This window comes from Odontomachus brunneus, unplaced genomic scaffold (genome assembly GCF_010583005.1).
Source record: "Odontomachus brunneus isolate Ranch 3 - 2012 unplaced genomic scaffold, Obru_v1 Obru_scaffold_071, whole genome shotgun sequence".
NCBI lineage: Eukaryota > Metazoa > Arthropoda > Insecta > Hymenoptera > Formicidae > Odontomachus > Odontomachus brunneus.
In genome coordinates, this window is record NW_022639521.1 from 911,771 (window position 1) to 935,823 (window position 24,053).

Genomic DNA, 24,053 nt, shown 5'->3' on the forward strand with positions numbered 1-24,053 from the left:
TCGATTTTTATTTATTTCGTGAATAAATATCAATGTATCACTTATACTTATAACATACGTCTTACTACTGCGGATGACCATATTTCACTACTTTGACCCTTTGTATCTTGGGAAATACTTTTGGGACTTGGTGCAATGATAACTTTTTATCAGCATGGCGAAAACTATAACATAGTGAAATTTCAGCCAATTTGACCGAAAACCATTTTCCATAGGTTTTGTGCGGGGTCCTTTGTGAAACTATGCAAACACTTTGTAGAAATAAATGATATCACAGCAGAATAGTTCATAAAATTTAACGACTTAGTGCAAACATCAAAACACTTCGTATCATATCGTATCAATTGGATTTCATATCATATCATTAATTATTGTAACTAGTACATATGATGGGATCAGCATAAAACAGGTCAGTTTTAAACAAATATGGTCGGGAAAGTGGAGTAGATCGAAGTGGTCTAGAACAGGTGTTGAAATTAATCAGTGAAAGTAAATTTGAACAATCGATCTTGCCATTCATCACGTTGTAAAGAACTTTGGCGTTCTCTAAATGTCCACAATAGTCCACAATAGTTTGGAGATTGTAACTGTAATAATCGTGATCTGGAATATTCAGTAGGAAAACGCAGTTCCAGAGAGGCGAACCTAAAGAATCTATGTTGCACAACTACGTTTATTATGTAATTTATTATGTAACGTCTGATAAAGCGAGACTATAATATGCGTGTATTGCAGATGAGGGCGAATCAAAGATACGTAATTATTTATTAAACGTTTACCAATTATTTATTATTTATTGACTTATTTTTAAATCCCCATATACAGGGTGTTGAAAAACAACATGGCACAAATTTATCTATGTGTTCCTAAGACAATTCTAAGAACAAAAGTTCATGTAAACATGTGTCCGAAACGGCTTAATTTTTGAGATTACTTAGATTTTGAGAGAGCTTTGAAAATTGCAATTTTTTTTGTAATGATAATAACTTGGAAACTAATGACAATAATTAAATGAAATTTGGCACATGTCTGTGCTTAAGTAAACTCTTTCTTAAAATGTCAATAAACTAGAAATAAGGATAATAAAAAACGTGGGGTAGTTTCTAAACTTTAAAAACTAGGACGTTTCGGACACATGTTTACATGAACTTTTGTTCTTAGAATTGTCTGAGGAACACGTAGATAAATTTGTGCCATGTTGTTTTTCAACACCCTGTATACCTTAATATTGGATCAAATCCGTGGCTACTGGACGTTTCCCGTTACTCCCCCAATTTTTTGATAATTAAGTGCAAGTCCCGCGAGACAATGAACTGGGTTTCAGGTGTGTCTCCACGTTTGGACAGGCGTCGCGTCGGCTGCGCACGATGATAATTTTTCCTCTCGTGGCGAAAAACTGTCCTCTCTATAATTCCATACGATTATTTTCACAATGCTCAGCGAATCGCGCGGGGCATGCGGGACAGTCGTCACGCATGATAGTCGTATTCGTGTTACCCGCGCGTCGGAAACCGGGAATCGAAACCGGTATATATAATTTCAATCGCGGCTCGCGTTTCCGCGCTCACGTCACGAGAGTCGCGCAAAAAACGAGATGTTTCTCTCTCTCTTTCTCTCTCTCTCTCTCTCTATTTATTTACGAAAATAGCGTAGGGATTTTTCCTGCCTTATCTGCCACACCAGTTTCGTTATCGCTTATCTACAACATCGACACTGCAACACTGATATCGAAATTACTCACTCTTGTGATAAATTGTAATTTCGTTGTTCAAACTTCTCTTTTTTTCGTTTCTGTTTTCTTTTCTCAATTATCATAGAATACCGAATTATCTTCCGATATTGTTCGCAAAATTCTAAATCACACTGAAGAAGAACGGAAAAAGTGCGTAATTAAACAATTGAGGTGGAGTAATAAAATTAATTAATAATAATCGGGATAAAACATAAAACATTGATCCAGCATATGCGTTGTAAGTCCGGAAAATGTTCCGTGCGTGCGTTATTGTCAATCACAATACTTTACAAAGCTTTTTTTTTGTGCAAGAACATTTGAACATTGTTTCTAAGGTAATTTTCAATGCTAAGCACGAATCTGCTATCAAGAAATTTCTGTCTGATGTTCGAACTATAAGAAAAGTTATTTTTACAATATATAGCGAATTTTTTAATTAGATTTAGGAAAGAAATCAAAAGTGTTGAGCATTTAATTATTGTTTTTTATATGACTTTGGATTGATTTCGCGCATTAATATCTAATAATAATCGCCTAGCATGTTTTTGTTCCAATATTTTTGACAATGTTTTTCAATTGTTATTAAATCTTGATGAAAACGTTTGCCTTGCTCATCATTTGTCGTATTGAAGTTATACCGGAAGAAATCAAGGTATGAGTGTAAAAAATGAATTTTGAGCGATATACCCCTGCACTTATTTTGTTATAACTTTTCAATAGTTCCGCAATAGTTTGCTTGTAGTTGTCGTTTTTTTGTTTCCCAAGAAAACATGGACAACGTATTGAAATGATGACCACGCTGCTTATCTATGTAAAATAGCTCTACAACTATCGCAAAACAGGAGCAATGCCCATTGTTTATCTTGGTTACCAATCGCAAAATCAAAATAATGTAAATAGATGGATTTCAATAATTCTGTGATTATGTAGCCCTTTTTTTCGACAACATATTGTCCATAAACACAACAAAAATAGTTTGAATCAATCTTTACACACTCTTCTCGACATTCTTACGTGATAATATAAAACAAAATAACATGTATAATATTTTCATGAATCAACGGTGATATAATACAATGGTATTATAAGACAAACCAACTGTAAGTGCTGCCAACTTGTTATATCTACTTGATTCGACCTGATGGAATTTTTCTGACGGCAGATTCGAACTCAGCACCTCAAAATACGTTAAATAAAATAGTTTCCATTTCTTGCACTAAAAAAAGTATAAAATTTGTAAACTAGTGTTATTCACCCATAGTTTAAATAAAGTAAATGTCCCAATAATTGAAACTTGTTCCAATAATTGAAAATACTAAAAATATATTTGTATTTCATATTTTTAAATAAGTCTTTGAAACTTTGCTAAGAGATATTTCTTTGTGCCCCTTAATTTGTAATATTATTTAATGACCATTCAATATTATTTAGTCTGTATTGTTCAATAATTAGAACATGATTTATTTTTCAGTTCAATTACACCTGGCATTATCTAATATATCTCATTAAAATTATAATTGATATTTATTGGTTATTATATTTCCTATTGTTGCTTGACAAACCAAGGTTTCATATAAATGTTAGTTTTCTTTGTAATTTCACTAATTACTCATCAATAAAAATTCAAAACTGATCGTGCTTTCTTATTAATCTGGTTGTTGGGATGTTCACCTTATTCGCGATTAGCTCGTTGGTTTACTCTTTCTTTCTTCGATTCGACAGCTATAAGAGTCTTGTTCGCGTCGCTTGTTCACATTCGCGGCGCGGGAATTCCGCGACCCATCCTTATTACATTTTCGATCGGCGTATCGCGCAGAGGAGATGAATATTGGACTTGAATGAAGCGCCGTTTCCGACATCGGCCGGTAGAACGGATTTGAAGTTCGGTCAGCCGCAGCGCGTTCTTAAACCTGTTTTGTACTCCCCCTCAGACATCGGATACATCGACGGGTTTTCGAGCAGTCGACGTTCAAGCGCGTTTATTCCTGAAAGTCTCTCGCACCGAGGAGCCTCTCCTCTCTGGAGAGTCCTCCCCGTGAAATCCTCTCGCGCTCGCGAACGAATTATATCGCGATTTACGGACGTACATTTCGCGCGAGACACTTCGTGCGCCTTTTTTTTTCATGAACACATCGTGATGCCGATGATGCAAAGTTTCAAGAAAGAATGCCGGCGATATTATCTTGTAGAAGTGTTGGCAAACGTGGTCTATCATATTATCGCGTATGAGGCTATTTATTATTGTTGTTGTTATTATATTCATTTTTTATTTATGACGAAAATTGCAAGAATACATAAGTTAGATCAATCATATAGGAGAAACGTAAAATTTAATGGCAATTCTATTATTATTATTGTTCGACAAAATTGAAGAGAAAAATGTGATAAAATAATGCGATTCGAGCTTGCAAGTATGTTGGTGATTAAATACTCCGAATCGTCGACGGTGACGCAACATGGCGTTTATGCATAGACAGAGGCTTTAAATTTCGTGTATACAGGGTGTTCAAACAAAAATGTTACATTAAAAACTCATGTGTATGTTTATTTTTAATTACAAATATATTTCAGAAACTTATGCCATTTTATGTTGATAATATATCGCAGAATGTAATCTTACTGATTGAGCTCGATTCTCTCAACTTTAATCTTTACTAAGATTTCAAACACGCTGGAAAATTCTTACAGGTGGTACGCATGGTTATTTTTGGAATATTGTCCCATATTTTGATTAAAAGCTTTTTAAAATTTTCCAAAAATTTTTTATTCGCGAGACGTGTCTGCATGATACTTGAAATGGAGTAACACGTTGAAATTTGTAGCTCGCTTGTACTCCACGTTTTACTACTATTAGTAATATAACTGAATTGTGGATTTCGGAAAATACCAGGGTTGAGAAGTAACTCGTTACTTGTAACAAAGTTACATTTTTTTCGGTAACTGTAACTTAACTTAGTTACTTATTTTTAGTAATTTATAACTTCTTTAACAGTTACTTTAATAATTACTTGGGAAACGTAAAATAAAATTAAAATTATACAGTAATTGTATATTAATTTAATAAATTTATCAACGTGTTTATGGAGCATGTAATTAAATTCTTTTACCTCTACAAGACTATTATTAAATTTTTATTATGTTAAGTATAGATTTGAAATTTGTTAAATGGATAAACTAATTAATATAGATATTAATTATAAAATGCAATTCTTACATTTCCGTGAAGCTTAAAATGTAAAATTTTTGTATTTACAATAATAATTTACAATCATCTCAACAAAGTAACTTAAAAGTAACGACTCGTTATTTTTGAGTAACTGTAATTATAACGAGTTACTTTTCATAACCAATAACTTGTAATTGTAACTAGTTACATTTTCAGCAAGAGGAACTGTAACTGTAACTGGTTACTTTTTAAAAAGTAACTTTTCCAACCCTGGAAAATACAATATATTTATATATAGATGCAGTATTTTCAATTGTTGGTTAGATAGCATCGTAAGAAGATAAACATATTACATGAAAAATATGTAACATCTTGGTTTGCACACCTTGTGTGTGTACAGGCGTGTTTTACAACTGCGCGTTTCACGATAACGATTTAAAAAATGTCTTTAGGGAGCATTGATAGTCAAAGTAAAAGTGCAGCGCAAAATGTGATCAAACACTATTGTTGCATCAACTATAACAGCTGGCAAATACATCGCGTTCCACTATTCTTTTAAATAGCGTAGTCTTCGTATTCGAGCTTTCAGTCAATTATTCGAAGGAAATTTTGCGCGGCGGTACGATGTTAAATATTGCGTCATACATTGGATGGAAATGTTTGGTCACGATAATTCTAGATTACACATGGAATTTATCGTGCAATCACAAAAATAGATTATCGCTTGTGAAATGCGTTATTATCTCATTCGTGTCTTTTCGACCGAAGCGAGATTGGATCGCCTCAAGAGCGAGTAGCAACGTTATAAACTCTGTGATAGGTTGGACAAAACTTATGACGTCATTGTTAGCAACCAGAGCGATGTTTTCTTCAGTCGAAAACATTATTAACATGTTGCGTGTCAAGCTAGTTTTACTAAGATTTTTTTATGCGACTTTTCCCTTCAACTGTCCTCATTTTTATCTCTGCCATTTTATGTTAATTAATTTATTACTTGTAATGTTGAGCTCTGAAATAAAATCTGTTGTGTCACTTACGTACTATCGATCGCATTAACCGCGTCATTCATCGATGAATGACATGGCACACATTCAGTGTGTTAAACTTTTCCGCTCCAAATTCATTCAGATTTCTAACTCCTCGTTGCAGCTATCTTAATTTATGACATCAGAAGCGAGAAAATACACACAACATGTTCTTGAAAAATAGGTAGAATTAAAATATGTATCCATCAAATGACATAATCGATTAAGCAGATGTGTAAAATAGTTGAAATGCTTTTCTTTTGTTCTAACAATCAAAATTACCGTAAAATTACCGTAAAATTAACGTGATACAATCAAGAAATGGAGATTAAGAAGGTAGGTTGCATGTTGTGTTAATTTTATGTTATATTTGTTAATTATTGGAGCAAAAGGAAAGCTATTTTATAGTCGATAGCAGTCATTTTATGGATCGCAAGTGTTGCAAAATATCACATAATTGTCGTTTCCATACGATGTAATGTGCATATTCCATGCAACATTTCATGCCTATAAAATACAATATTACAAATTATTCTAACGTAGAGGAGATAAAGAGACAGGATTATGTATTTTATGAAGGAACATGTGAAAAAATGATTTATGAAGATTAATTTCTTAATGTTTTGGTTATGTTGTATGTATAATATACGCCTATAACTAATATATCCAGACAACACAAGATCTTCAAGGGTATTTTAGGATATTTTAGAGACTTATGTGGATATTTAAGGGGATGTTGGAGTCGATGACGAATTCGAACAATATCGATAATAGAGACGATCGTCACTAACATAATCACGCTATTCTTTTCATATTTCTTGTATATATGAACTTATATGAATATATGTTGCTTTGTTTTATCATATTCAACGGAAAGACCTTTTATGTGTAGAAATCTTTTTGCAAACTTTTTTGATATTCTTATGCTTTCAAAGGCAGATACGAAGGTAGAGCAATATTCATTAAAATTTTTCTGTTTGGATCCATACTTTCGGTATATACAAACTGCGAAACTTTTGGATTAGGCAAATATTACGCTGACAGCTTGAGACTTTACATTCAAAATTTCTTGTTCATTTTCGTCACATATCGAGCAATGTTTCTATTTATTTTTGCTACTTTCATTGCGTAAAAGCATTTGTAATTCTGTGTAATTAGTACGACGTAAACTTTGCAGAAAAATGTCAGTGTTCTGTCGGTAAAGTTTTCAGCTTCAACATCTCCTTAAAAGTCTTCAGGATGTCTTTGGGATATTCGGGAACTTATGCGCAGATTTAGAAGTTCTTAAGATTTTTGGGGCGTCTTTGAAAGATTGCACTGTCTGGATACACACTGCACTATATACAGGGTGTCCCACCTAACTTGATCATCTTAAATATCTCGTTTATGTTTTATGATAGGAGGATGCCAAAAGGAGACATTATCCAGTTCGAGGAGACAAATACTGTAAAAAACAAGAAATTTTTCTTATTCTTCTATCTTTTTCTTCTATCATATTGTGATGATAAAAATATGTAGTCTCACATAAAAAAATGACAATGACTTTAAAATCCTAAAAAAATATGACTTTTAGAAAAATTTCTTGCTTTTTATTTGTCTCCTCGAACTGAATAATGTCCCTCTTTGGCATTCTCCTATCATAAAACAAAAGCGAGATATTTAAGATGGTCAAATTAGGTGAGAAATCCTGTATATAAAATTCCTTAATAATATATTATATTAATATATAATATATAAATATATAATATATATATATATATATATATAATATATATATATATATATATATATATATATTATATATATATATATATATATATATATATATATACACATATATATAATATATAATATATATATTATATTAATATATTAAATCATATTATAATATAACATCTATTATATATATAAAATGTGAATAAATGATAATTTTTAGAATTAGCAACGTGCATGACCTCAGTAGAACTTGCGCTAGCCGTTGTGCTTGCACGAAGAAGCTGGAATCTGTTCGTTTAGATTCCTGCACGAACGAATTCTGCGTCAGGTTTTTGCGCAGACGCTCACCGTGCAATGACACCGTGACATCTCGTCCCTCATATACGCGCTTTTTCTAGTCTAATCATTGAAGTGTCTGCGGCGCGCGTCGGCGGCGACAACGGCAAAAACAAACGCGCGCCCCGAGACAGCACGTGCTCATGAGCGCCGTGCGCGAGCGGCGCATGCGCCACCCCGGCAAATCGACACGCCGCGTTTCAAATCAAATCTCGCGTCTGTCCCGCAGCAGACAGCAGACAGCGCGTTCTCGCTGAAGCCGCGCGCGCGGTGTCTTTTCTTCGCGAGGAACGGCCGAATGCGAGATCGACCGAACGGGAGTTGTTCCGCGCGTCTCGACGGGATCGATCGAACCGCCGTCCCAAGGGGGACACACTCTTGCCTCTCCGCGGCGGCCACGGAGCTCAATTCGATTGATACTGATACCAGCCGATACCGCTTCGTGAAGTTGACAGAGTCATTATCCACCGATCGGCGACTCTTCCGGTGGCGGCGGTAGGATCCCGCCTTCCTGCACTATCGACGTACGAATATCTGGACGGAGCGTTGTACTCTGGGCAAGCTCTAATTAGCGGTAAGGCGAAAGTTACGGTCGCAGCTTCGTCGGGGTGTACTTCAGCCTTCCGCTAACGCTGGAACGTTTGCAGTAGCGTGTCTGGAAGGATTTGTCAATGTATTGTAAGGTGTCCATGTGTTGTGAGATTTGCACGAAGCAAGTAAGTGCAGCTAAATGATGATGAATCATGCCGAGTGTGACCTGACATGCCGTTACTTTCCCCTTGTCGAAAATTGGTACCCGTCCTTCATTATACAGTACGGCTTGATAATCTTAATGTGCAGCAGTATAATTAGGTTACTAATATTTTCTAATCGCACGTATTTTGTTCCTGAACATTAATGTGAAAATATCATAGCGACAGATTACTGCTTTGTCACATTTTTTAATAATCGACAAATAATCAATCAGTAATACGTATAATTAGAAAATGGTAATGATCTAATTACATTGTGTGTTAGGACTATTATGCCGATTAGTATACATACTACGTCTGTATATTCGTTTGTACGACGGTTTGCGCTTCTTCTCAATGTGTTCTAGAATATATAATCGTTTGCATGAAGGTTACGGCACTTTTTTGGACAGATCTATACAATACAATGATTTACACTTCTTTCTGTGTTAATAAAATACACCTTTATACATCTTATATTGAAAAATTTGATAACTCTCGAACCTGCGTGTGCACAGAATTATAGCTTGTTCTCGTTAAATTCGCGTGTTCATAGATTTGTCAAAAAAAAAAAAAGAAAAAAATTTAACCTTCATGCAAAGGATTGTTCCCAGTGTTCGATGAGAGAATTTCTTCTTGAGTAATTCTCAGGTTTTCTTGTTGGATGGGTATGTCGGATGCATTTCGAAACGCGTTGAAGAGGAAGTGTTGAAATCATTTTGCGAACGAATGCGATCGACCAATACCAAAATCTCGTGAGGTCAGTCAAGTCACTGTTCGCTGATCGAATTTTTCGGCGGTGGCAGTAGATCCTGAGTGTTCATCCGTGTGATCCGTGTACTTCCTAAGTTGGCGGAGTGACAAGAAGGATCGAGACGGTGACGCCCAGCCGCCGACGAGGCTTCCCGATTGTGAAATGACAAGTGACCGACGCGCCTGCTGCGAGAATCGTCGAGCCCCACGACCGGGCGCATATTTTGTGCGGGTCGAGTGAACGGAACGGTTGTGAAAGTGAGCGTGTGTGAGTGTGTACAAGCCGCGAATTCGTCAACTATCAGCAGCATCGACTTCGCCGGAAGATGAACGGTGTGCAACGGACCCCCGTCGAGGCTTTCGATACTAAGGTAAGCCTTTTGTCATCGACTCCTAACCCGTCACCCACGGAGATTCGTCCAATTTCACACGCCATGAGAGTCTCGACGCGTTGTTTGAATTCCGAAGTAGGTTACCAAATGATTATTAGTGGGCCACATTCAATGATTATTAATTAAAGAGATAAATTCATGAGATAGTGAAAATCGACGCGTCGTCACCTGATATCACACATTGACGCATTTTTTAACTTTAAGCGTCGAATCGGTCAATTGCTCCATTGTGCGTTGAAATTGAAAAGAGCATAGGAGACATAGATATATGGATGCTACTGTACTATAAAAATATATATAATTTTACATAAATAATAAGTGTACAATTACGCAACAAGTAGCGAAAATTAGTTAATTTTTTGTAAATTTCCACCTATTAACTATGCAATTTTGCAATTATTTATTTACATAATGCATTGTAATTTTTTTATAGCGTTCAGTAGCTTTTCAAATTGAATGGGAGTTATGCGGAAATAATTCCTGAAACAACTTTTTTCTAAAACAAAAAATGACAGAAAAAATTGCATGATAATATGATATTTTTTAAACATCGAGTGCACTCAATAATGTTTCTCGTAATAACTCTTTCTTTTCTGTTTTTATAATTTATTAATAAGAAGTATTTTTAAGATCTTTTTACGTTGCTCGTTTTGTTGTGAAAATTTTTTAATATACTCACTCAGATATGTTTGATATTCATTTGCAAACAGCATTATACCGAGAAAATATTAGTAAACACGGTATTGGCGTTATGATTCCGATGCTCCAAATTCGACACTACACTCTTTTTATGCGTTTTTGTACTATCCAGCGTCAACTGGAATTACATATATCTATTTTGACGTCAAACACGAACGCCGAGCGTCAATAGGAAAAGGAACTTTAACACAAAAACGAGTATTGAGGACATTGTCCCTTTCATAACGTTTTTTGGATAAAATTGTTAATGTCTAGTAAGCAAAAAATCATTAATAGAACGTTATTACAACGATATTTAGTAACATGTAAATTTTCTAATATGCAATTTTTATTAACATTATTACCAAAATAACTTCGACACTTTAATATTTCTAAAACATTTTCCAACAATATACAAAGGGATCGTACTATTTAATAATATCATTGAAACGTTTATAAAATATTAAACAAAAATATTTAAGAGATATGCGTGAAATCAATATTTCAATGTTGATTTAATATTTAAATGTAATTAGGTGATATCTACTAAGACTCCATTTTTTTAGCGATAGAAACGTTCAATAGAATTTTTTCGTGATTTTCACAAGACTGGCCATGCAACATAAATTAAAAAAATACCTTAGAGACCTCTGAAAGATATTCTACTTGTTTTAGACATTTTCAGGATGTCTTTAAGACTTCTTCTTTTTTTATACTTGTGACATAGGATTATTATCCCATTGGCTAGTTCTCAGATAGTTCCTACTTTTAGTAGGAATATTCCTGAGACATATTTTAGATATTGTTCTATTTTAGAACCTAACTTATTTAACTTGCCGGAAACACACCGGATGGTAAACGAAATTCTGTTTCCAGGATATGGAAAAAAATGATTATGGTATCTTAATATGGATTTTTTTTACTTGTTTTCTAGTAGTACAAGAATAAACTGTCGGCTGAATTTACCTCGTTAAGGAACACAAAGTAAATATTTTTAACAGTAGAGAGTTTAATTCCCCTACAACATAAATTCTCCTACAACTGAAGCGGAAAAATAATAATTGAAGGCAGAATTTTTCCTTTGGCTACAAGGTTCAATAGCAACTTTATGCCGGTATCACACTAGCGATTAGCGACTACGTTCGCATTTGCGTTTACAGTTGTCTCTTGATCAATCCAGCAGCCAGCAGTTCCTTTCAGATCAAGGGACAATCATAAATGCGGGCGCGGACACAGTCGCTAATCGCCTAGTGTGATACGGGCATTAAGCCGGAATCAGACTAACGATTGTCGGATCGCTCCAGGAGCGATACGGTCCTCAAGTTTAGATAATGTATCTAAAGCCCGAATCAGACTGGCGACTGCCGATTGGCGATTAGTGTTTAACCAATCAGAGCAACACAATCAGTAGCTACTTTGCTTTAATTGGTTGAAAAGTAACCAAAATTTAATTGGTTGAAAAGTCAAACGCCAACTGTCAATCACTAGTTTGATTTGGGCTTTAGAAAGGATGAACTCGGATATTATGGCGATACCGGAAAGATGGCCAAAGGCTGTAATTTTTCTAATAATTGCAAAATATTGCGTTTGTGTAATCAGTCACAAAGATAATCGATATTTATCGTAGTGTATGTGCGTACATTTTTCGAAATAGCAAGATTATGAATATTATACTATATTTTTATTTTCGACTACCTGTAAAATTTTTCATATGTCCACTAAAACTTGCTGTAACGTCGAATAAGTTACAGTTAAGCTATCGCAATCAACGTTAGATACATAAAGTAGGTATGTAATTATAATATAACATGTATTTTTATTTCCGTTTTCACTATTTGTTTATAAATACTATTATAACCGTTTTTCACTCACATTTTGGGTAAGATGATCCACTATCATCCTAACATTTATAAAACAAAAGTCGTTATGTTTCAAAAATTACTTTCAATATTACAGTAATTAAATCTTATGTGCAATATGTTTTGATAAAAAATTGGATTTAGAATTTAAATTTTGTAATAGAGGTTTCTATTTTATATGTGTATTATATTTTTCACAAATAATATATATTAAATATTCTATACTAAAATGAATATGTAAATTATGTTTTTTTTATTATTTTATAAAATAATAGGTACAGGATCTTGAACATAAAATATGTATAGGTCATCTATTTCTTATGGCCATCTTGTCTTAAAAATTTAGGTAAGATGGCCAATATTCATGTTTTGATATTTTTGTAATAAATAATTTCACTGAGAAGTATTTTCCTTTTAACTCTGATGATATTATATACTGTAGGCTTCAGTGAAGTAATGTGCTAAACGTTATTAAAAATAAGAATAAGAAGTGTATTTTTTTTACATTTTAAAAAAATATGGCCATTTTATCCGAGTTTACTCTACACTGTTAGAAAAGTTCTTAAAAATAATAGCATTTTTGTAAATAAATTTAAGAATTTGATATTAAAATTAATAATAGTGAAATTTTCATAACATTAAGATTATTAGTTATAAATTAGTTATAATATTTCATATTTCTTATGAAATCTAATTTTCTATTTTATATTTCATATTTTCTTATTAAATTTCATATTAAATTATAAAACATTATAACACGTTATGATATGTTAGAATAATTTTTCTAATATATCATAAATACAAGACTGTTTCAGTCACGTGGCCTAAAATATACAGCTTGCAAAGCATCGTGGCCATCGAGATTTCAACGGAGCTATCCAGAAGCTATCCCTTCATTGGCTCTTCTGCATGCTATCGCAAAAGTTGTGCAACTATGTGCTATTAAAAATATAATATTGATTTTACTATTACTTTTTGTAACATAGTTATGTAAAAATACTTCACATCCCAGTTATTAAATTTGATACGTAGTTTTCTAACAGTGTACATTATCTAAACGCTTAACGACCGTATCGCTCCTGGATAGCGCGGAACGATCCGGTTCAAGGACGCCGTAGGTACTAGGTTACGCGGGCCACGGTCATCACGATCGTATTGCACACGTGTGACACGGCGTACTACCTTTGCACAAACTCAAATCGCATCGATTCGATCCATTAGGCGCGAGCCTTCGGCGAATATCGCGCAGCCTCGTGGAAAAACACGCGGGATTTCTCGATCTTGCCAGCTTCTACATTTTTTTGACACGGCAACAGAGCCGCCGATGTGTTACACGTCGATCAAATATACACAAATTAATTGAGCATTATTAAACTTCGTCGGCAAATTTTACAACTGGCTAAAGGCGCACCGGATGATACAAGTGTACTGAAATTTCTTCTATCTGTCGGCTCAAGTCATAAATAACTCCTGACGAAAATCGCAAATATTAATTTCCCCCCAAATATCCACAGGAAGAGAAACAGAGAAGGGGGGAGGGATACAGTAGATAAGCTGTACGGAAAGAATTTGATACTAATCACCACTGTGTGGAATTTTGTAACTGAGGATTATATCAATATTCTGATTTAAGGGAACGCTGAAAACTTTACCGAGATAATACTGACATTTTTCTGCAAAGTTTTTGTCGTGTTAGTTGTACAGAATTACACACGTTTTTATGCAATGAAAGTACACGCAAAAACAAATAGGAGCATTTCTCATGAAACGAAAACGAAAAAAGTTAAAAATCTCTAGCTGTCAGCGTAATATTTGTCTGATCCAAAAGTTCTGCTTGTACATACCGAAAGTGTGGATGCTTTAAACAGAAAAAGTTTAAAGAACATTACTGTATCTTCGTATCTGAATTCAGAAGCTTAAGAATATCCGTTTGCAGAAAGATTTTTACACGTAACTCAACGCAATAACAATTTTGTGTCATCGAGCGGAATGACTATAGAGAGATATTTGCATCGAGGTTGCGCACGTGATTATTGCAGAGCGCCAATAATCCCGGTCACTCGAAAATACGCGTCTGAAAGATATTCTACTTGTTTTAGACACTTTTAGGATGTCTCTAAGGGGCGATTTTTCAATAGCAACTTAAACTTGCATTTAAGTTTAAACTCTATTCTAACAATGCGTTTGTTTGGTCTAAATAGAGTTTAAGTCGAAATCTGAGTTTAAACTATTATTGACAAATGGCCTTAAGACATATTTTATATATTGTATTACGGGAATCTAATCTAACCTGCGTGGTTAGGTTTTCTGCTGAATATGGTAAAACAAAGCAACACAGTAAGTTCTGTATGCACAAAAAATACTAAAAGGATAGTATTAGTGATGATCTTTGTGTTATCGACCTTGTTCAAGTTTGTCATCGACTTCAGCATCCCCTTAATTTATACTTTCATGTGTGCTATTATATATATTTTATGAACTCTGAAGTCTGTCATTAAAAGTTTGTTATGCCTCTTAGCAAGGTAAACTCTATCGACAAACTATTCCTCTGCTACCAAAAAACACGATAAAATTTAAAAGAATTTACACGAAACAAAATCTATAATGTTCCCTTCCGCGTATTAATTGGGGACGCGACTCCTTACTAATAACGACGAAGATCTTTTCACGGAAATAGATTGAAATGGAAAGAAAGCGTGGAAGTTATTTACGACCAAGCATGCAGAGTTTCTACATACGACACGCCGACGTGATACGTAGAATTCTACTTAATGGCAGAAGCGTCGCGCGTCTTGCACGTCTCGCTCGTTTCCACTTAATAATTTACAGCCCGAGGAACATTTGACCCTCGTCGGTCGCGATTTTGCAAGAACGATTTAACTTAATCAATTTTGGTGTAAGCCGGTCGTAAATAGCTGCGCAGATGTGGGTTAGCTAAATATACAATTGCGTGCAAACAAAAGCGCATCCCGATCAATAAAAGTAGTATACTTAATCCATGCATACGGCGTGCAAGTTGCAAAAGACCTTGATGGTACAAGGATCGATCGCTCTCACTTGGCGAGTATTTTCGAAAGAGGAGGCGCCTGATTTTCGTCGATCTTTCCGAAAAGCAGCTCGACCAAGCGCAGAATGTATTTCGGAACAATGTCGTCGTCGTCACGTCGTTAACAGGGAGAGAATTTTATAGTGGAAAAGTTGCTATTGAATTATTATTTTTTCGTTTCAGTTGTGTCATCTATATTGCAGGGGAACTGAAGTATCTACTACTAAAAATAGGGAAAAGGTGTCATGAGAGGAATATTTTTGTTCAGGATAAAATAGTAAATAAACTAAAGGACTATTTTAGTCTTTATTAGTCATTTTAGAAACGTCAATTATTAGACAATAATAAACGGCGGTGATGACAATTTTATTACTAGTCCTACATGCGTTATTTCTTATTTTTCAAAAAAGTGTTTTTTGTCCCTTTCACAAATAGATCGTCAAAGGGTCATTGATTTTTATAAAAGGGAAAGTATGCTAAAATAAAGGAAATTCTCAATTAATAAAAAATCTAACATAAAAGTAACATTAATAAAAATTTAAATATATTACAAATATCAGATTCAGTTTCGCTTATTAATTATAATAGTCAGTTGCTGACTATTAATGGCATAATGAATAGAAGAGACTCTCTAATAATTAACAAAACAGAAATAATTCATAAAAATAATCAAATTAACATGAGATCACAGAAAATCAGATTTATTTTAACTTATTAATTAAGATACGTTAATCTTTATTAACTTAGATACGTTAATCATAGCATACGTCAATAATTCTGACAAATCTTATATACCAATTTTCAACATTATCTGAATATTTATTTTTATAAATGCTGAAAGGAACGTCCCTTTTATAAAATTTGTACCTCTTCCAAAAATATGACACCAAAACAAGAAATATAACCGCTACAGACGCAATACTAAATAAATGTTACCTGTCATTTCATATAATTATTCTTTGATCAATATATATTTATTTGCATTACATGAATTCAACAATATCAACAGCATCTAACTTTGACACACGAGAAAACTTAGCTGTCATGTATGAAATGACAACGTTATGAGAACTTGATTAATCATGTGTCAGTGTTGCCACAATACTAAAATATTTTTGTTGTTTGTTTCATCTTTCTAATAACACTGTTCGACAAATTTTTGTAACACGAGTACGAATAGTCATTTCCAATATATTTTTGCCTGCTGAATACGAATCCGTCGTCTAAATTCGGCTATCACGTCACAATTTTGAGAAAAATGGCGTCAAAGAGGTCAAAATGCCGAGTGCGGGAATCTTCTTATCTTGTATCTGACTCCATTTTTCTCAAAATTGTGATGTGATAACCAAATTTGGATGACGGATTCATATTCAGCAGGCAAAAATACATCGGAAATCATGCATAGTTGAATTCCATATGATCAGATGGATTTGAAAAGATGGATCTTATAGAGAACTAATTTATTTTTAAGGAATAGTTGAGATTTCCGGCAAATCACAACCAGTATAATTTCTTTAATTCTTAGCCTAACGCCTAAAATGAATATCTTTCAGATACATTTTTTCGAGTGAGCGAGATTACTGGTGCTCTACAATAATAATATTAATAATTCTAATAGACACAAAAAACAGGAGATATTGATGAATAAGCACATAGTTGAGATGAAACTGCAGGTAAAATTAATAACTAGTAGGCAAGATTAAGGAGTTACTTGTGACGTTATTTTCAATAATATTTATTTTTCTTTTAGTAATGATTTAACGGCCTTATTTTTCATTAGTAAACAATGGTAACGGATACAGTCATTACTTTTATCGTTACTTTGCGGATGAAGAATATACATGTGATAGCGAGTTGTAAAATAAAAGTTTCTAAAACTTGATGAAAATGTCAGGAAAATTGCAACGAATCATTGCTTAAGGACAATGATAACGAGTTATTTTCTAAAATAAATAATGGTAACGAGTTACTTTGAAAGAAAAGTTACTTTGAAAATTTTCCTAACTCTGCTAGGAAACTTATCGACCATTTCTGCATGCATGCAGAAAAATACATCTGTCAAGATATTGGCGAGCCGTTTTGAAATAAACTCGCGGGAGTAATCAGAAAATATATATATAGTAACGCGATTCCGTGTGGAATTCCGTCGTCGCGTTATTCTCGACAGTAACACGCTATCAGCGAGCAATTTGTCTAATTAGCAAGAAGTATTTATATCCACGTACGGCACGTGTTGCTACTTTCCTCTGGAGAAAGCAGATATATTATTTAACAAACGATCTCAAGCGCGCGCCATATCGCGATGCGCCCTTTAATATTTTATCTTAATAATGGCGATTCTCACAAATCTCACGCTTCACTCGCGCACTTCTCTCCCCACTCAACGATGAGATATTTCTCATGTGAGCTTCTAAATTATCGAGAGACACTCCGAGCGCAGTTATTCTCATACGCGGGCTTGCGGCGTGCAATTGGAGAGACCGGGACTATGTGACCCAAAAATATATATTGTAGTCCTGTGCTAAATATTTATCTTGAGAGATATAGTGGACATAAAATCGCAAAATAGTCCTTCCAGAACGTAAATGCTTTTCCCCGAATTTTATTAAAATTGAAATAATATTACAGTTAAGTTACTACTCGAAATTTTGTATTGATATTCTCCATCGTGATTGAATAAAATTAGGCGATATGTTACTAGCCGAAGTGAAATTTCTTGCAAGTGACATATTGTTTCTGGTAACAGATGCAATTTTCATTCATAAAATGATTGAAGTAGAGCATATGGGCGGATGAGGTAAAGCTCGCTCATAATTAAAGGCCGGCAGGAGGACAGTGGAGACCTTTCGCGGAGACTCTGGAACTATTAATCAGGATACATATTTTATACATGGCCTTCTTATCCTGCGCTACTAGGCAGTTGAACCAGGTACCAAGGTAAGATGGCTCTGTTGCTACATGTTCGCATTTTAATTACGAAATAAAATATACGGTTAACAGAGTCATTAACCTTTAGGCTGCCGGCCTAAGTTTTTCACTACAAAAGTGGTTTTTTTCCTCAAAAATTTTTCTAATATGTAACATACATATGGCGCAGAATTTTGAGATTTGTGTAGAGCCAAAGTGGCTTTCCTGGCAGGGAACGCACGATCAAATATAAAAAATTTTTATTTTCTTAAAAATGGTGTATTTGGGGATTTTTGCTATAGTTGATTCTAATTCTGAGCATAGATTTATGAAATTTTGAGTCCTAAGCGCAATATTGATAATATAAATAAATATAAACATATAAATTCGTGCAGAATCTTTTTTATTTGGTTTTTAATGTTTAATTTCTGTATTTTTTTTTTACTTTTTTGCTTATTTTATAATTTTTTTGTTTTTTAATATTTTTCAACATTTATGTTTTTTTATATATTTTATGATTTTTTATGTTGGTTTTTTTCTATAATTAAAATAAAATTTCTTTTAAATGATAATTTTCAAAGCAAGGCGTTATACATAATGGAGCATTACAATTAGTCCATATGTTTCGGTGACATCAGTGCGAATAAGCGCGAAGAGGACACCGGAGAGACACGCATTGCTACATACACACATATATGTTTAATACATTTAGTACTTAAAATACCACTAAAAATAATAGTATTTTGACCCAAATTCAAGAGCCACAAAAGTGGCTTTCCCGACAGTCTAAAGGTTAATTAATACATAGAAGAAAGTTACACCTCTATCATGTTTATACAGTCACAATCACAATCAGTTGTCTGGGAAGTTGCAAGTTCGAAATTCTGAAATATAGGGCATCTAATCTCCCCTAATCGACTACCTGATTTCGGTCAGCTCATTCGACAAAATGGCATGACGCTCTTTTCCGCGCCGGGACATCGATCGCGCGCTTAGATTATACCCGCGACCTCACATACCGCATATAAATCCGTACACCACACTACAGCACAGCACAGCACGGCACGGCACTGCACGGCGAATACAACCCCATTTTCGTAGACGGCATATTTACAGAGTTTTAAAACTGCCGTGTTCCCCGTAACTTCGTTATCACCTCGTTGCCGCCGACACTGATGCCGACTGTCGTTATTTCCATTAAACGCATTCACTTGCACGCGTTTACGTATACAGCGACACAACTAACACATGATCCCTCGACTCGATATTATTCTTTAATTATCTATTTTGGAACTCGGTTTTTGATTTCAAATTTAACACCCTCTGAGTTTGAACTTTTTCTTTTATTCTATTTAATTCCTATAGAGTTTTATTACTTTTTCTTTTATTCTATTTAATTCCTATAGAGTTTTATCTGGCGTCGCTAAATACTTCTTGGGTTAAAGATTTCATTTTTTTAAAGATATTGCAGTGAATTTCTAAGTACGCTACGGAATAGCAAAAACAAAGCTTTCAAGAACTTCGAAAGATCTAAAAAATATGAATTCATTTTGACTCAATAATCCTGTGTATCTATAATTCTATTCTAATATTTTACCGACATTAGAACTCTGCGCGAAAATCTGACTCATGGAATCAATAATATATATTTATATTTTATATAAATGTTTCTTTATATCTCTTTTTATTATTTATTTAGTAATAAAATAAAATAAAATAAAGTAATAAAATAAAATAAAATTACCTATATAGTTCGTTATCTATCCAATTTGTGTCTTTCGCGCCGAATTCTAATATTATTAGGGTTGCATTCTAAAATGCTCTTTTTGAAAAAATTTTACTCGAGACTGTATAGTATATGTGACATGAATTATAGGTATTGAGTAAAATTTTCTTCAAAAAGGACGTTTTAGAATGCAATCCAAAACATTACAATAGGATCGTAAGTATATAGGAATATTGAGTGAGAATTATTTTACACTTCTCTTTTTACAGCCTTTGAAATTTTTGAAGGCAATTTGTTTTTGTCAAAAAAGCTTTTTATTTTACATTTTTTAATTATTTACTAAAAAGCTTGTTTTTGAAGTCAGTTAAAATAAAAGTTTTGTTTTGTATCTTTAGATGTTCTTGGAAACTAATGGAATTACTAAATTTCATCCGGATAAACTCGGATAATTATTAATCTAACTTTTCTATTCTAACATACTATATATCTAACTATACTAATCTCATATGGGAAAAAAATTTAGTTGGATAATAGATTTCTGATGAAATATGAACAAATCAGAAATTTTGGTTAAAGTTACCAGTATTCTGTTCAAGTTAACAAGATTTCTGGTTAACTTGAACAGAATTTGAATATTTGAGGTTGGACAAATACTTCAATATTGTCGAATAGCTCTGTCCCCTTTTCAGTTGTATTCAGTCTTTTTAATGTTGATAAATTCTTTGCGGGTTTGTATCTCCATCAAAGTTCCTGTTTAGAGCATGTAAGTTACTTAATTTGGCTTGCGGGTGTTACGCCCTTCATGGATATATTTGCGACGTTTCGTGAAAATTCCACTTTTTTAGAGAGAAGATTGACCTGAAACTTTCAGGTCAATTTCAGGAGAGGATTCTTTATAAACGAGATAAACTCCAGAGATCTGACGCGGTGCTAAGTATTACTGGTATAAGTAGCTTCTGCTGATTCTTATCTCGTCACGAAAACTTATCATTTTTCAGCTTATAACGTCACATTACGAAGATCTATGTGGCGAGATGCCCGCGGTCGATCCGTCCAAACGTAAATTAATGAACGTTCTCAAGCTTCCCTAATGCACCGCCCATAGACCAGCGTCTATAGACACCGTGATCCACGCAATCCTCTCCTTGAAGAGGTAAATTGGAATGCTCACGAAACGTCGGAAATAAATCCATGAGGAACGTGGCACTAAGGCGGAAGTCAGAAGGCCAAGCGTTTCATTACATCGCGGAAGCCTAAAATATCAGAAATAAGGCCATTAAGAGCCGATGCTGGATGTTTTTTGCAAATATCTATGATGGAGAGGATAATAATGTTTGTAGTATCAAACGCACGCGCCGAAATGATTTTCCGATCTTTACAACGTACGCGATGAATCAATCTTCCACTAACAAACCAACCCTAAATTCCCTAATATTTTTCTATAATTATTAGAATTATTAAATACCCCCTTATTTTAATACTCTTCTATGCGCATTGATTCCATTATTGAGTTATACTTGGTTATCGAAATTGTTTTACTATGTAATTACTATGTAAATTACTAAAATTTTGTAGTAATATTGACCCTAAAACAATTTCGATAACCAAATATAAACGAAAATACGAATTAAACGCTTCAAATCAACTGCTATTTTGATAGCACCATGTTTGTTGAAAAAATACCCATGGCATATTTTTTAAGTTAAAGTGTCAGGAACACGTTTTAGACACTTTCTCGAGCGATACTAACACGTTTTTATAGAGAAAATAACGAAAGAAGAAAAAATTAGCTCTAAAAACATGCGTTTTTTAAATCTTATTTTGCAAAAATTTTACATAAATTGCGAATTTTTTAAAATTTTCTCAACGCTATTCGACAGAGCGATATCAAAATTGGTAGGAATGTATTCTTTATAAACAACAGATCTTATTTCCGTAGTAAAATAAATGGCTCAAATCAACGTAAAATTTCAGCACATTTGGGCGTTAATGGGTTAATATATTCGATCAGTTCAAAATTTCGGTTTGATATTTGAGTCAAATGTCACTTTGTTAAGTTTAGTGCAAATAAATTATTATCATCGTTGTTTATAACCCTTCGCCAACGTTTTCACAATAACTTCCTTTTCCAATCGTAGGAGAGACCGGTTCTAGATGGCTTCAGGAATATGTTGCTTATCTTCTTTTTTAGTATTTATTATCTTGAGAAAAACAGTGGATACAAAATCACAAAATTGTCTTTTTAAAACATAAATATGTTTCCTTAAGTTCCATTAAAATCGAAATAATATTATAATTAAAATAGAAAAAAAACTGTTTTAAGACTAGCAAAGTAAATTTCCAATATTCTCGAAATTTTTTATCAACATTCTTCATCGTGAGTGAATAAAGAATAAACGATGTGTTACTAGCCAGAACGAAGTTCTTGCAAGTATATGATATACACTTCCAATACGTTTTAGATAATAAAAGCAAAAGTATAAAATCAATGCGCTTGGCAGAATATTAAAATGAGAGGGTTTTTAATAATTACAATAATTATAGAAAAATATTAGGGGATTTAGAGGGGATTTAGAGTCGGTTTGTTAGTGGAAGATTGATTCACCGCGTACGTTGTAACGACCGGAAAATCACTTCAGCCCGTACGTTTGACACTACAAACATTATTATCCTCCTCATCATTTGCAAAAAACATCCAGCATTGTCTCTTAATGGCCTTATTCCTTTCAAAATTTAAGTGTTACCTGTAGAGAGCCTTAAGATATTTATTTCTAAAATATCAGACTTGAGTTTACTGTTTACTGTTTACTCGAGACGCAAAGTAGAAACTCAGTTGGAACTATTCCTTGGAATCTGTAAATGTTAGTAAAATTCAGGTCGAAAAATGGGGGCGAAATTCGACTCGGCTGCATACGAATGCCGACGCGGCGCGATATCGGGTGTCGAAGGGTGTATTGGAAGCCGCACTATCGCATCCCACAAAGCGGAAACGCGCCGACACAAAGTCAACTCGACCTCTCGAGCTAGACGGACGGGCGCGGTTGCGGATGCGCGGGCGTTCTTCCCGCGTCCGGCTCGCAGTGCCGTTGAATCCGTTAAGGGGATACCGAAGTCGATGAAGTCGAATTCGAACAGTGTCGATAACAGAGTCGATTGTTCCAACCTCTTGGTAAGCTATCTGACAGTTAAAAACTGCATATTACTGTGTCCAAAAAGTAAGACCAGTTTTTATTTATTTCAAAAAATATTTATTTATTCTTCCAAATCTATTTCGTCGCCTTCAAAGTAATCCCTTCCCGACACAATACACTTATGCCAACGTATTTTCCAGTCCTCGAAACAAGAATTAAAGTCGCCTTCCGGGATGGCTTTCAGAGCGCGTAGCGATTCACGTTGTATCTCTTCTATCGTCTCAAAACGATTTCCCCGCAGTGGTCTTTTGAGTTTCGGGAATAGCCAGAAGTCACACGGTGCTAAATTATGCGAATATGGTGGTTGTGGAATGATATGGATCGAATTTTTGGCGAAAAAGTCACGAAGAACGAGTGCAGTGTGAGAAGGTGCATTATCGTGCATTATCGTTTACACGTTTCAGGCCCAAAATATCTTTCAAAATGGTATTGGCAGATCCTTTCGAAATACCAACAGCATCAGCAAGGTCTCTAACAGTCATTCGACGATTAGCAAGCACAAGTTCTTCGATTTTCTTGACGTGTTGTTCATCGGTAGATATTGATAGTCGTCCGGAACGCTCTTCGTCTTCAACACTTTCACGACCTTCTTTGAACTGTTTATACCACTTGTAAACATTCCTTTCCGACAAAGCATGGTCCCCGAAGGCTTTCTGCAACATCCTGAACGTTTCTGCACCCGAAATTTCATTCCGCAAACAAAATTTAATGCAACTTCTTTGCTCAATATAATTAGACATTGTAAAAATCGCCGAATGCACTTTTAGCGTCGTACAAAACCAAGCGTAAAGCAAA

At 34.2% G+C, this 24,053-nt stretch overlaps 1 protein-coding gene across 1 annotated transcript in view; it reads left to right on the forward strand.

The window, feature by feature from the left end:
- Positions 1 to 9,441: 9,441 nt before the first annotated feature.
- Positions 9,442 to 24,053, forward strand: part of LOC116846861 (four and a half LIM domains protein 2) — a 642,247-nt gene continuing 627,635 nt past the window's right edge. Inside the window, exon 1 of the mRNA XM_032821223.1 lies at positions 9,442 to 9,830. Coding sequence (XP_032677114.1) covers positions 9,786 to 9,830 — 45 coding nt within the window. The 5' untranslated portion in view covers positions 9,442 to 9,785. The remainder of the gene's footprint in view (positions 9,831 to 24,053) is intronic.